At 36.4% G+C, this 12,673-nt stretch overlaps 3 protein-coding genes across 9 annotated transcripts in view; 1 reads left to right on the top strand and 2 right to left on the bottom strand.

Moving 5' to 3' along the window:
- LOC134820564 (uncharacterized) overlaps positions 1–5,787 on the top strand; it is a 31,448-nt gene extending 25,661 nt beyond the window's left edge. For 3 of the 7 annotated variants that reach the window (XM_063831012.1, XM_063831013.1, XM_063831011.1), the window contains 11 exons: positions 1,336–1,517; positions 1,736–1,815; positions 2,116–2,251; positions 2,813–2,924; positions 3,150–3,240; positions 3,513–3,587; positions 3,915–4,004; positions 4,262–4,371; positions 4,738–4,843; positions 4,988–5,074; positions 5,220–5,645. In XM_063831012.1, coding sequence (XP_063687082.1) covers positions 1,336–1,517; positions 1,736–1,815; positions 2,116–2,251; positions 2,813–2,924; positions 3,150–3,240; positions 3,513–3,587; positions 3,915–4,004; positions 4,262–4,371; positions 4,738–4,843; positions 4,988–5,074; positions 5,220–5,420 — 1,270 coding nt within the window. In that variant the 3' untranslated portion in view covers positions 5,421–5,645. Of the gene's footprint in view, positions 1–1,335; positions 1,518–1,735; positions 1,816–2,115; positions 2,252–2,812; positions 2,925–3,149; positions 3,241–3,512; positions 3,588–3,914; positions 4,005–4,261; positions 4,372–4,737; positions 4,844–4,987; positions 5,075–5,219 lie in introns of all 7 variants that reach the window. The other 4 variants (XM_063831016.1, XM_063831017.1, XM_063831014.1 and 1 more) reach the window with 3 other exon arrangements.
- Positions 1–12,673, bottom strand: part of LOC134821056 (uncharacterized) — a 97,784-nt gene that overhangs the window by 33,036 nt on the left and 52,075 nt on the right. The window lies entirely within an intron of this gene.
- Positions 6,332–10,365, bottom strand: LOC134820769 (tonsoku-like protein). Its single transcript, XM_063831359.1, has 6 exons — positions 10,189–10,365; positions 9,752–9,852; positions 8,418–8,578; positions 7,883–8,072; positions 7,534–7,628; positions 6,332–7,389 (listed from the first exon to the last, which is right to left on the bottom strand). The coding sequence occupies exons 1-6, from the start codon at positions 10,278–10,280 to the stop codon at positions 7,057–7,059; spliced, it is 972 nt and encodes a 323-aa protein (XP_063687429.1). The 5' UTR covers positions 10,281–10,365; the 3' UTR covers positions 6,332–7,056.

Raw genomic sequence — 12,673 nt, 5'->3', positions numbered from 1 at the left:
GAAAGACAGTTGAAAAACGTTCCGAAAAATCACCCGTTTTTTTCGGAGACTGCATTGAGACTCTGTCGCGTGTAACCCTTCTAGAAGAGACCAACTTTATCGCCAGAAGAAAAGCTCTTTCGCAGCCAGCACCAGCAGACAATCCTGACTGTAACTTTCCTGCTTGCAATATAAACAAGAGACCACCCCCTGTGAAGCTACTCCCTTCTAGCGAGGTAAAAAGGTGTTACAACTTATCTGAGTGTGTTACTGCAGTGATCAAAACTGCTAGAAGGCCTCATCTTGTGTTACGACTTGCTCGATCCATCAGAGACACCAAAGGCTACGATATTCCAATGATCGCGTATGATGATGGAGTTGGCCCATATCCAGATGAAATGATGAGTAAAATAGCCTCTTTCCCTAATCTGCAGTATATAATTGGAGACAAGTCAGATCTGGGAATATCCCTAGGGAGGACACTAGCTGTGAAACTAGTTCAGACGAAATATTTCCTTCTATTTGATGACGACTTCATTGTATACAACAGAACTGACATAGAACTTTTGGCAGAGATTCTGGACACTACAGATGCATCCCTGGTCGGTGGTAAATTTCATAGAACAAAATACTTTTCTGGATTTTTATGGTTTACTTCCCTTGACGAAAACGACCAACGAACAAGTGAGCAAAAATTGAAATATTACGAAGGGGCCTGTTACTATGCCAACGAAACAATCCCTGGTTTTCCATCTTGCACGAGATGTGATACAGCCGTCAACTTTTTCATGGCGAAAACAGCTGATATTTTAGAGGTTGGCTGCTGGAGTGAGGAGCTGAAGATCATGGAACACAAGGATCTCTTTTTGAGACTCAAAGCTGCGGGGAAGAAAGTGGTGGACTGTCCAAACGTCAAAGTGTTTAACCGTGGCGAAAGTGGAGAAGTTAATAAATTGTCCGGTTTCTTTCAGTTGAGGGTTGCCCGGGGGCGTCAGATGCAAAATGTCTTTAACAATATCTGGAACATACACGAAACTTTGAGAATACGAAAAGAGGACAAACAAGCAATGTCAGCCGAGTTCCTCAAAAATAAGAATAAGATTCTCAACTAGAACATTATAATTGTTTCATGTGATCACAATAATTGTGTATGTGTTTTTGATTGTACTACGAATTGTATATGAGTTTTTGGCGCCTTTACTTGTATGTACTAGTATGTTTTGGTTTTGAAGCATTTCGCTCTATCCTAATTAATGTCCCTTATCGGAAGTCGAACAAACTTATTTAAACAATTTTCCATTAAGTTGCTTTTTCGTTTAAATCTGGTCTAGAGTCAACTGCAAACTTTTTTTACAGTGACTACGATGGACGTTGCCCTCTTCACATAGCAGCAGCAGAGAACAACCAGGATGTGGTAAATCTCCTGTTGAGCTGGAACGCTGATGTCAACTCTAAAGATAACTACAGTAATACTCCGCTATCAGACGCTTTGAAGGCAGGAAACACCGAGCTCGCTAAACTTATTCACTCCAAAGGAGGTGGGCTAATGTTTATCAAGTTTATTTTAAACTAACTACTTTTTATATAATCTATTGACACAGCTGTCACTTTAGCTCTAACATCGTAACACTAATCAATGTTATGATAATACTTGTTAGAGAGGTCAGTACTTAGTATCTGTTTAAACTCCTCTAGATATAAACACTAGATAAACATTAAACATTGGATAAACTTTGTTACTTCATTCCATTTTCAGGTAAAGTGTATTTGCCTAAAACAGCGATCGCATCAACTCTCTGTTACCAAGTTTACAACGAAGACCATGATCTTCTTGAGGTAGGTGTTATGAGCTGATATAAATGAATATAATAAATATATTACATGATAATACATAATATATGATATATATGTAAAATAAATATAGTATAAAATAAATGGATGAATAATATAAAATATATGAACAAGGTTTCTATTGTGGGTGCCTATACTTAATGCTTGCTAGTTGCATTACGAAATGGATACGAATAAAGCCTCAGATATAATATTACCTCACCTATTATGTCACATATTCCGTCACATATTCCGTCATTTATTAGGTAGTGATTAAGTAATATGTGAAAGACCCTTTTTGAGCAGGTTTGGCTACAATGTGGAGTGGACTGCAGTTTACGGGATTATGACAACAGAACAGCATTGCACATTGCGTACTCGAGGAAGAACAGAACGGCTATGAAGATCCTGGAGACATATAGCGCCAATAAGGAACTGAAAGGTTCGCTTTTTGATATTTAGGCTCATACCATGCATTCTTTTCGGACGAGTAAAATAATCGTGAATCCTATATATTAATATATTACTAGCTTCAACACAGATCACTTTCTCAGACAACGAATTATAAAATATAAAATTAATGCTTAACTAGTCTCAAAAATGTCGAATTGCAATAAAGTTTAGAGCAATTTTTGGTTTTTCAGCATTTACCTATGGATTTTAAATCGATCATAACTTTAGTTAATACGTTAATGTAAATTGATTGATTGAACGACCGATCGATTATTTATAAGATGCTTGTTGTGCAATGCACTACTGGTCCGCGCTACAATTATTATATAGGCTGCATAGTGCATGGTGTTGTCGAAAAAAAAGTTAAAGAGCAATACAAACTGCGATTCGAAAACCAAAAATGAATAACTAAGTGGTTGGTTGTGACGTTGCTGTGTCGACAGAAACAGAAATATTTCTATCAGAACCTAATGTACCATCAACTGTTTTATTTCTCCATTTTCTGTAAAGCACTTTCTATAATAAAACACTTAAGTTAACATCTTCGCAGATAGATGGGGCAACACGCCGATGGAATGCTTTGGCAGTTTAGTTATAGAAAATCCAAATGTTGCGGAGTACATGGAGACCAAGTTCCCCTACCAACCAATCCGGGCTGCAAGGTTTGCTCAATTTACAGTTGCTTGGTTCCTTAGCTGGATTCTCAAAATGGTTAAAATGGAAATGAAGTAGGAACTGTTCCTACTTCACCTCCATTTTAACCATTTTTATAATTCAAATGTTTCATTTTTTATAAAGACTCAAGTATCTTATAATCGACTATATTTTGCATTCAAAAGTTCAAAACACATTAAAGATTTTGTTTTCTTATCCCCAAATTGTTTCAGGATTGCTGCTAAGCACCTAGACGCTGATCTGATCTCCACAGTTCTCATGGCTCTACTTAAAGAAAACAGAAAAGATGAAGCAATGGAGGCAGTAAGTTTTATAGTTTTTGATATTTGTAATATTTGCACTGTCCAGTTTGTCGATGGAGTGCAATTACAAAATGCAATAAGAAACCTTGTCATAAATCAACCTTCGTAAGAGGATAAACATATCTAGAGGCGATATTTCATACCGAAAAAATTATAGTTAGATTTCTCACAGCGTTAACGGGCCTATTATTCAAGTACAAGTCTGGATCTTATCAGTAGCCCTTTACCTCTTAAAATTGCATTTTCCTTACCCCAAATAGATCATTATCTCAGACAGAATCCACCCCGTTATTGACGAGGGCTGATAGTTTTGATATCAAGCCTAGAAATTTGGACCCGGTTAACGCTGTGAGTCTGAATGTCGTCCGCATGTCACTGCTATAGCAACCGGCTATACAGCATGTCATTGCTGTTTTTTAGCGATTATTTGAAGTTTGAATAAATACACATTTCCGTTTCATGTTAGTTGTAAGAAGTATTGAGCACCTTTTATAGCAAAATTAAATGTCTAAGCATTATTTCATCATGAACAGCAAGTATTTCTTTCATCTCGTTAACAAAAGCTATAATTTGTAGCATAGAGTAACAACGGATCTTGTATTTATCAGTTGTTATCAGAAATTAGATATGGCAACAGATCTAGTTGTTATGGTAACATATTTAATACCCCACCAGGCACTGGTTCCCTCGCTGATATGTGCTTTGGTGTACATGCAAGAACATGACACTCTCCAGCGCCTCATACACCTCGACCTTGACCTCAACGTGAGTATTATACTGGCGTTTTTGAAACACAAGGAAACTTTTTATATTGTAATTCATATTGTAAAAATAAATCTGAGGTGATTTAGTATTTCCAGTGTGTAAGCTCATCATATGCGCAGAACGACAAAAATACCCATATAAACCGTTATTTTTAGAAGGCAAATTTATAGTCTCGACTGTCACCTTTTCTATTAACTTATTAATTGATATCTGTAACTGTAAGTGGATAATCTACCTGACTACAAATGTTCCGTCAGGTGAAAGACTATGATAACAGGACCCCACTCCACATAGCAACCTCTGTTGGGGACCTGGAGTCCACTAAACTACTCATCTGGAACCACGCAGATGTTAACGCCCTGGACAGGTTGAGCCTTATATCTGTGTACATGACGTAGTTGTACAATTGTTATGTTGGGAAAGAACTGCTATGTTGGGAGAATTTCTATGACGGTCCAAAGCCAATTAAGTGTCCTGTAATTTATTGATAATAAAATAAATTCCCTAAACAGCATCTTGGTGCTCTTATAAGAAATCCAATTTAATACTGTCATCCCAATAAATGTGATCCGTAACACATCATGCTCTCACTTGAGTCGGTACAATTACTCTAGTTCGACACGTAGTGTAGTCCGATGCACGTACTGTAGTCCGATGCACGTACTGTAGTTCAACAAACCCTAAAGTTAATTGTTAAAACCCTCCATGCTCTGACTTGAGTCACCTCCCTAAGGTTCGGTTACTCCCCACTCTTTGAAGCAGTGCAGCATAAACACGACAATGTGTGCAAACATCTCAGGAGCGCAGGAGCTAAACTATCCATGACAAAAGAGATGGAGGTCAGTGCTTGTGCTTATTCTTCATTTTCAGCTGATATTCCTGATTGTATAGTGTTGTGTCTAAAACCGAATGGATTCTTCTTTCGACATTGCAATATGTAAAATATTGATGGAGCATATGACCAATAATACTACTATGACCAGGTTTCAACTCTATGCTGGGCAGTGTATAACAATGATTTCGATATGTTAACACGTCTTGTTGAGAATGGGGCTGACATTCAAGCAAAGGTGAGCTAATAAGTATTGTCTTTTTCTTTAAACTTGCAATTTTAATGGGAGACTCAGAACGATTAATTAACGTCCCTTATAGACCTCATTTTAACACATCTTCTTGGAATTCACTGTAACCTAAATTTCTATTTTCCTTCCGCAGGATTATGACGAGCGGTCCTGTTTCAGCTTAGCTGAGGACCTGGAGAACCCCAACATGGTCCTACATCTGGAGAACCTGAAGAAGAGAGTTCAGAAAAAGAAGAAGATGGAGAAGGATCTGTCAGATAATCGTGCTACTTCCCCTTCCGAGATATCTCCTAAACTTAGTAGCAGGAAGAATAGCGATGAAACGAAGATATGATAACCGGACAGATTTATGTTGATAGATAATAGTTGTTATCAATGATTTACTGGTTTAATCTAAGAACTGAAGTTTGCATAATACTGAATACTGGTACGGGTTTATTTCGTGGTTTATATTTGGATCATTATAATTATGATTTATGAGACAATTTTATTATTGCGCGCTTAATACTTATAAATTACGTCTTGTACAATTTTTACACTTTTATCAAGTTTTATTATGAAGACAAATTGTATCCTTTGGGGAATATTCAGAAATAAGCTCAATTATGGAGCAGTAATCGAATGATTGCAATACTGTTTAACATTTCTGCTATGGCCAACCTAAGAATAGTAAAATTGCTTAGCTACAAGCTAGGTTGGACTAAAATAAAATAGTTTATTTTTTAATGAGCTTTTCTTATTACAGTAAAACCCCGATTTACCGCGGGAGTTTGGGGGAAGGAAACAACCGCGGTAAATCGGGGTTTGCGGTGAATCGGGGTATTGTTTGTTCACATTATGCATGTTAAACCCTATTTGGGGAAAGAAAACAGCCGCTGTAAATCGGGGTTTGCGGTATAGTATTAGTAAATCGGGGCGCAGTAAATCGGGGTTTTACTGTAGTCGCTAACGGCTATGGGTCGCTCAAATTTGTGCTATATTTTGGTTTGTCCGACTGTAAATGGCGATGATAAGTCAGAAAACTAATACTAAACGTTTGTCCATGTTTAAATTGGTATTTCACCCACGCCTTGGTCAAACAAATAAAAATATTTGGAAGCAATAGAAACGCGACTGTAGGTTTTATTAAAAAATTAAATAACTTACTATTCAAATATTAATAATACCACAAAATGAATTTAGTTTGCACATAATACATATCATAATCGAATTAAAATGTTATGCAAATGCAATGGTTGTGCCGAATCTCTCTACAACATCACATCACGTGCGGGCACCATGACTACTTCTAAATTTACAAGCAATACGCTCATAACTTGTTTTACTTTCAAGCAACTTTCCTATTCTCTAATATAATATGTCCATCAAGTAATAAGAAAAGTAATCGAAACAGTCACAAATGTGTCATCTTGGTCCTTGGACCATCTCATCAATGATACTAATAATTGTCATAACTTAATGTAATTCAATAAGGGCACATTTTGTATCTACTGCTACAGTCTACAGTCTACACAGCTACAAACTAGTGAAGGTCTAATATCTTGCACTAATCTTTACGAAACAACACATTCTGTCATCTGACTTACCTTAACGGTCCCTTTATTCACGTTAATAGCATTAGGAGGTCAATGTCCTAATATATGTTCCGTAAGATATAAAGTTCTTTTAATGAGCACTCATTAAAACCCTAATCTCAATCCATCTGAAATCCAACTGATCTGATGAGCCGTAAAAACATCTGAGTCTCTTCAAGCACTGTACTACTAAATGCTGCTAAAGTCAGAGTCACTCTATTCCTAAATGTTACCATCACCTTAATTGTCAATACTTTCTCTTCGGTTCATCTACTTCTGGTAGTAACTGTAACATTACATGGACATGAACTATTCTAAAGAGATCAGGTGGTAATTTCTTTAAACATTCACATTATCATATCTGATATCGACATCCGATCCACACTCAGTAAATCTTCACCTCTTGATCAAACTAAATTTGAATTTCTTCTTGGTGCTCCAGATGGCTCTGACAATAAAGTTCCCTCTACGATTCTTATGCCCGGCTGTCGGCGTACTACTGTCCGTCCTGATAGACTCCTGCTCATTAGACAACATCTTCTGTCGCTTCTCTTCCTGCTGTTGTTCAACACTGAACAAACTCTCTGTTGAGCTCTCTCCTGCTTCAAAAACTTTGGAAACTCTAGGAGCATACGCTGAGGTTTTCTTCAGGATACTCTTTGGTTTTTGTAGTCCGCTGTCAGAGAAGGTTCGGGAACGGATCCGTCTCTTTTGATTCGTCATGTACGTCTGAACATTTACTTTGTTAAAAAAGTTAAAAGAAAGCACCTGTTATACCAAGATAATGAATTTTGTTGATGCTGATGCCTTTTCTTTTCAAACATTTATATGAACCTGGAAATAATTAAATAAGCCACAGGAGAATTTTCTTACCAAATTAGAATCACTTAAGCCTCGTCGAAATCCCTTACAACCCTGTTCAGAAGTGCTGTCATCTGAGTCTGATTTATTTAGAACTTTTGACAAATCTGGGAAGAAGTTCCAATTGTTAGTGTTTAGAAATAGAATAAAAACTACGTTTTTATCGCTTTTCTTATAGATCCAGCCGCAACCTTGTGAGAACATACACAAATGCGTGCAGGAGTATTGGTCAACATTTTGCATTTGGGCGTTTCAGGCCTTAGGTGTAAATGAATTTGAAACCGAAACCGAAACTATAGAATTTTTTTATTGACATTCGAATTAAAAATGTTTATAAAAATGTTTATAGAATTAGACTCACTCGCCAACGTGTGCTCGAAAATCCTATCATTTAAAAAGGATTTCATCGAGCTAGACTTGAAGAGGGCAGTAGGTAGAATACCGTGATCGTCATGACAAAACATGTCACCTCCTGAGTCAATAAGCAGTCCTGCTAACTCGATATTATCGTTAGCTATTGCGTAGTGCAGTGGGGTCTGTCCTTCGTCGTCCTGGTTCAGTAAAAGAGTTTAGAGTTTGGTTTTAAAGTTTGGCTTCGAAATTAAAGTTAATAGGACTTAACTGTAAAGAAAATTTTACCCTAAACTTTAAGTTTAAGTTAGTCTGAGTCATACATTGGATAATTTTTCTAATTTTCATACTTTTAGTGCAATGGTCATTTATTCTGCTAGGTTTACAGTCTCCTAGCCTTATGGAATTTTTGGTCATTTCTCTCGAGTTGGTTTAAAAATAAAACATTAGAAAACGGAGAAAACATAAAAATGTTGGCATTTTTCCATCTACCCTTTTGTAAAAAAGTCAAAGTGGAAGGTTAATTCACTGTTCAATGACTGTACCTGAAGATTCACATCGGCTCCTTGGTCTAATAACACCTTGGTTGAGTTAAGTCTGTCTTTTTTAACACTGATATGTAGGGGGCTCTCTCCTTGTAAGATTATGGAATTTGGGCTGAGACTTCCTTGTCGGTCAAACATTCCGGACAGTTCTGCTACATTTTCTGAAAGAGAAACATGTTAAGTGGAGGGACACACATTTAGGAACCTAGCACTGATTGTTACTCTTCATCGACACATCATTCTACAAAATTCTTGCGGTTGTTGAGGTCAGAAATATTTATTTTGGTCTAGTGAATTTTTTATAAGTACGTGATTTTGCGGCAATCTGTGTTACAAATATCCTTCGTCATTGACAAACGATATTGTTGAGCTTGAATTCCTTCACTATAGCCAGAGATTCCTAATTCCTATGGTTTCATAAAATGAAGGGATGGAGAGTTTTTCCAGAGGTATCCATCAAATAAAGTTTTACTTTATTTGTCATATTTATAAGACTCCTTATTTATTTCTTGGGAAGCATTCTTATCGACTGTTTAAAGAGTAAGCTGACAAACATTCCACAGTTTTGTACGCTCATGATAAGATACTGCTATGAGCTATCAACTCAATATCGAAGGCCGCCCTAACGAACCCCTGCAAGTTCACTTCATATTTCCGGTCACATTCTACAAGATTTATTCATCACATTCAACAATCAACATGCATTCACGAAGAAAGGTCAGGTATTTTGGTGAGACATTCTTTAACAATTAATTAAATATCAAATATGTGATATTACATCATTAGCTTGCTACTGGGGAAATGTCATGATGTGTAGCTGTAGTGAGGGATAATGCATTTTATCACACTTAGCAAATTAACACCCGGTTATAAATAGTGTGACATCACAACCAGAAGTTTAATAGGACACTTAGCTCACCAGACATATCATTAGAATTGAAACAGGTATAAAAGTGATAAATTTAAACTTAATGTAGACGGCATAGTGTGTGATAAATTTAGCGTGAATTCTGAGTAATTCTGTCAGATAATTGATATACCTTCACTAGTTTCGATATGATTTAAGTTTCTTGAGCCTTCTAGCCGCTAAGAAGTCAAAAAAGTGAGACAAGTTTTAACGAGATGGACTTCCCTTTCCTAACTACTGAGTTTCTAGAACAATCAAGAAACTTAAATCATATCCCACGCCCAAATTACAATCATTTGGATGGAAAAAGAGATATTTTCGAATTTCTTTCGAAAATTTCCACCTCAAATAATATATCCCCGTTAAAAAAGCACTAAATAAGTTTTAATGAAATCTATATTAATTATAACACGACTATTTAAGTTACCTGATATGATGGCATGTTCAATAAGAGTATCATCGGTAAAGGAGACCTTTCTTCTGGGCACCGAGGGGATCATGGGAGGAAGTTCATGGCAGACTATCATTCTGACGAAGATAATGATTAATCAATTAATTAATTAAGAAGAGATAAAGTTTAGAGGGGCTGTTAATGGAAACAAACGCAAATGATAGTAATGATATTTGCTTTAAGAGAATTAAAAAGGACCTCATACCGTAAATGACAATAATAATAATAATATTATTTACTTTAAGGCAATTAAAAATAAGATGATATTTTATTCTGTGGCCGGACGAGAATGAGTCAACTTTTTATCACCTGAGGACATCAGACCATAAATGATAATAATGTAATAATAAGGGAAATAAAAATAGGATGATATGTTTACTCTGCCGGACAATGATGACCCAACTTTTCATTACCTGAGAACCTCAGACTTAGTTGATTCCCCACGATCGAACATCCTGTAGAGATGGATCCTGGCACCGTCCAGTAAACTTTTAAATGTTTGCATTTCTTCGGAACGAATCGGGACAACACAGAAGTAAAGGCTCACGCAGTCACGCAGCAAAAAAAAAGTTTATCAAAGCCTGACAGTTCAAAAGGCAGTAGCACAGCAAAAGGACCTGTGGCCTGCATGTAAAACTATAAAACAGCTTTAATAACATAGGGTGACTGGTGTGGGGTCCTACTTGGAAGTCCTACAAAGTAAATGTGTGACAATATTAGCTGAGACTTCTGGTAAGCGAACGGCGCGTATTCTTTACTTTTTACTTAGTTCTCCCGCATTAAACATTAACATTAAAACGTAGCGATGATACTAATAATTGATAATTCGATAGATACTGGGTATTATTTATTTGTTACTATAAGTTGTAGTGAACGGTGGATTTTGACGTATTGAACGCACGTTCCAGCAATTTTGTAGTGAACGTTATTGAACGTTAGTGAACGTCAGTGATTATCAAAAACAAAAATTCATGAAAATAAACTTTTTGAAATCTCAATTTCTCCAACTGATAATTATTAATGAACATCTATGAACATTTAATTGTCCTCATACTCTTAAGTCAATTGTTAGTTAGCAGAATTGTAGACTTAGCGGAGAGATAAAAGACTGACGTAGTAACTCGTACTCCGTTTTATAGATCTAGATTGTACAGTACGCTATATAAATATCGACCACATACCACACTTTATATTATCACAAACAACTAGTAACCGAGTACTGGTCTAGAGATTTAGCTGCTGAATCGAAAACAGTCGGATATCAATATATTTTCCTGTTAGCTAGACCAGAACTGAGTGGCAAACAGGAGAATTAAAACTATACTGAAAGGTTCTGGAATTTCTAACCGCTCATGGTTGCTAGATGTCAGAAAATTGTTTTATCTGCCATTGAACCTTGTGATCCTATGATGACGACCCAGCAATAGCCATTGGATCACAAGCAGAAACTATTTGTCGAACTAGAGTACGCTACCTGGACTCTAGTTCGCCTGCTTCGACACGTACCGAAGTACGACAGGGGTGATATCTGGCGAATTTAATTTGTCGAAGTCGAACTATACTGTGTGTCGAACTAGAGTACGTGAATCCTACTGAACACTACTAGCATAATTTATCCAAAACGTTTAGAACGTCAGATGAGTTTTAGTGAACGTATACATACGTGCACTACAACTAAGCTATATTTATTTGTTAGACAAGTTTTTATCGCTACGATAATTGTGAACGTACTAATATTGCTTCATGTAAAAAATCCAAATGGAAACAATACCGTCATAAGAGTTACCCAGCTGATACACATGAAACAAATGCTAAAAATAGCTTGATATACTGGAGAATACGTCTGTTAATGCTGCTTTTATTTGCGGCAAATGACAAAATCTGCTTTCTGTAATACAAAAATAAAAAGCCAGACATCGATAGCACATGGTTAGCGAGTACCTATATAAAGTGGAGAAGAAGTAGGTAACCGCATTGTGACCTTACCTAAAACTGAATGTGATAATGAGACTGTATAGAGCATTATAGCACTAATTAGAGCATCAACAGGGAGATGTACTGACAGTTATAGACTGCTGTAAATCGAAATTAAATTATTTTTGTCAAAAAAACTTCTAGAATTTGACGCAAGATATCACCATGGCTGTCATAGTGTACTAAGTATTTTCAGCACAAGCAAGATATCATCAGCGTTCGTGTTGTTCAGCTTCGTAGTTTTATATATGATTTTAATATGAACGAATTCTGAATGGAATTGTTCTTTGAAAATTGAGGTCTTAAGATGAGTCAATAAAAATGAAATCTATGGCTGTTGACAATGGACTTAACCAATTCCGTCTAAAACTCTTCAGCACCCTTTATCTGAATAAATTGGTGCTGAAAAGTTTACAAAGATTACAAAGATTACAATGATTACAATGATTACAATAATAACAATGATTACACAGATTACAAAGATTACAATACAATTGGCTTGAGACAAAACTAACGGTACCGACGGAGCTAAGTATTAATACATTGATAAAAGAAAAATATTAAACAATGGTCAAGTTAACCATTGACTCCGACTACACCGGGAACAATCGAAAACATGGTCACAATAAATGTTCATAACAAAGGTACTAGATATCGTGGATGTATTAACAATTTATACACGTATTAATTTATTAGTTTACACAGATTTAAAGTTTATTCGTCAGATCCTGTCCGACCCACCCGACCCATCATCTCGTCCATGGCGGGACGGTGCAGAGGGGGGGGGGGGGGGCATGCGCAGCCGCGTACACAAGTATACAAGAACCCAAGGCGAACAGACGAAACAGGCTTTTTTAAAGGTTATAAAAAGTTATCCGAGCTATAGCCATTTGACGGGACACCAATTTTAATATCTTCATTGGC

Source organism: Bolinopsis microptera, chromosome 9 (assembly GCF_026151205.1).
Source record: "Bolinopsis microptera isolate Bmic1 chromosome 9, MBARI_Bmic_1.0, whole genome shotgun sequence".
In the NCBI taxonomy this organism is placed as follows: Eukaryota; Metazoa; Ctenophora; class Tentaculata; order Lobata; family Bolinopsidae; genus Bolinopsis; species Bolinopsis microptera.
This window is presented reverse-complemented; position numbering and strand designations above follow the sequence as displayed.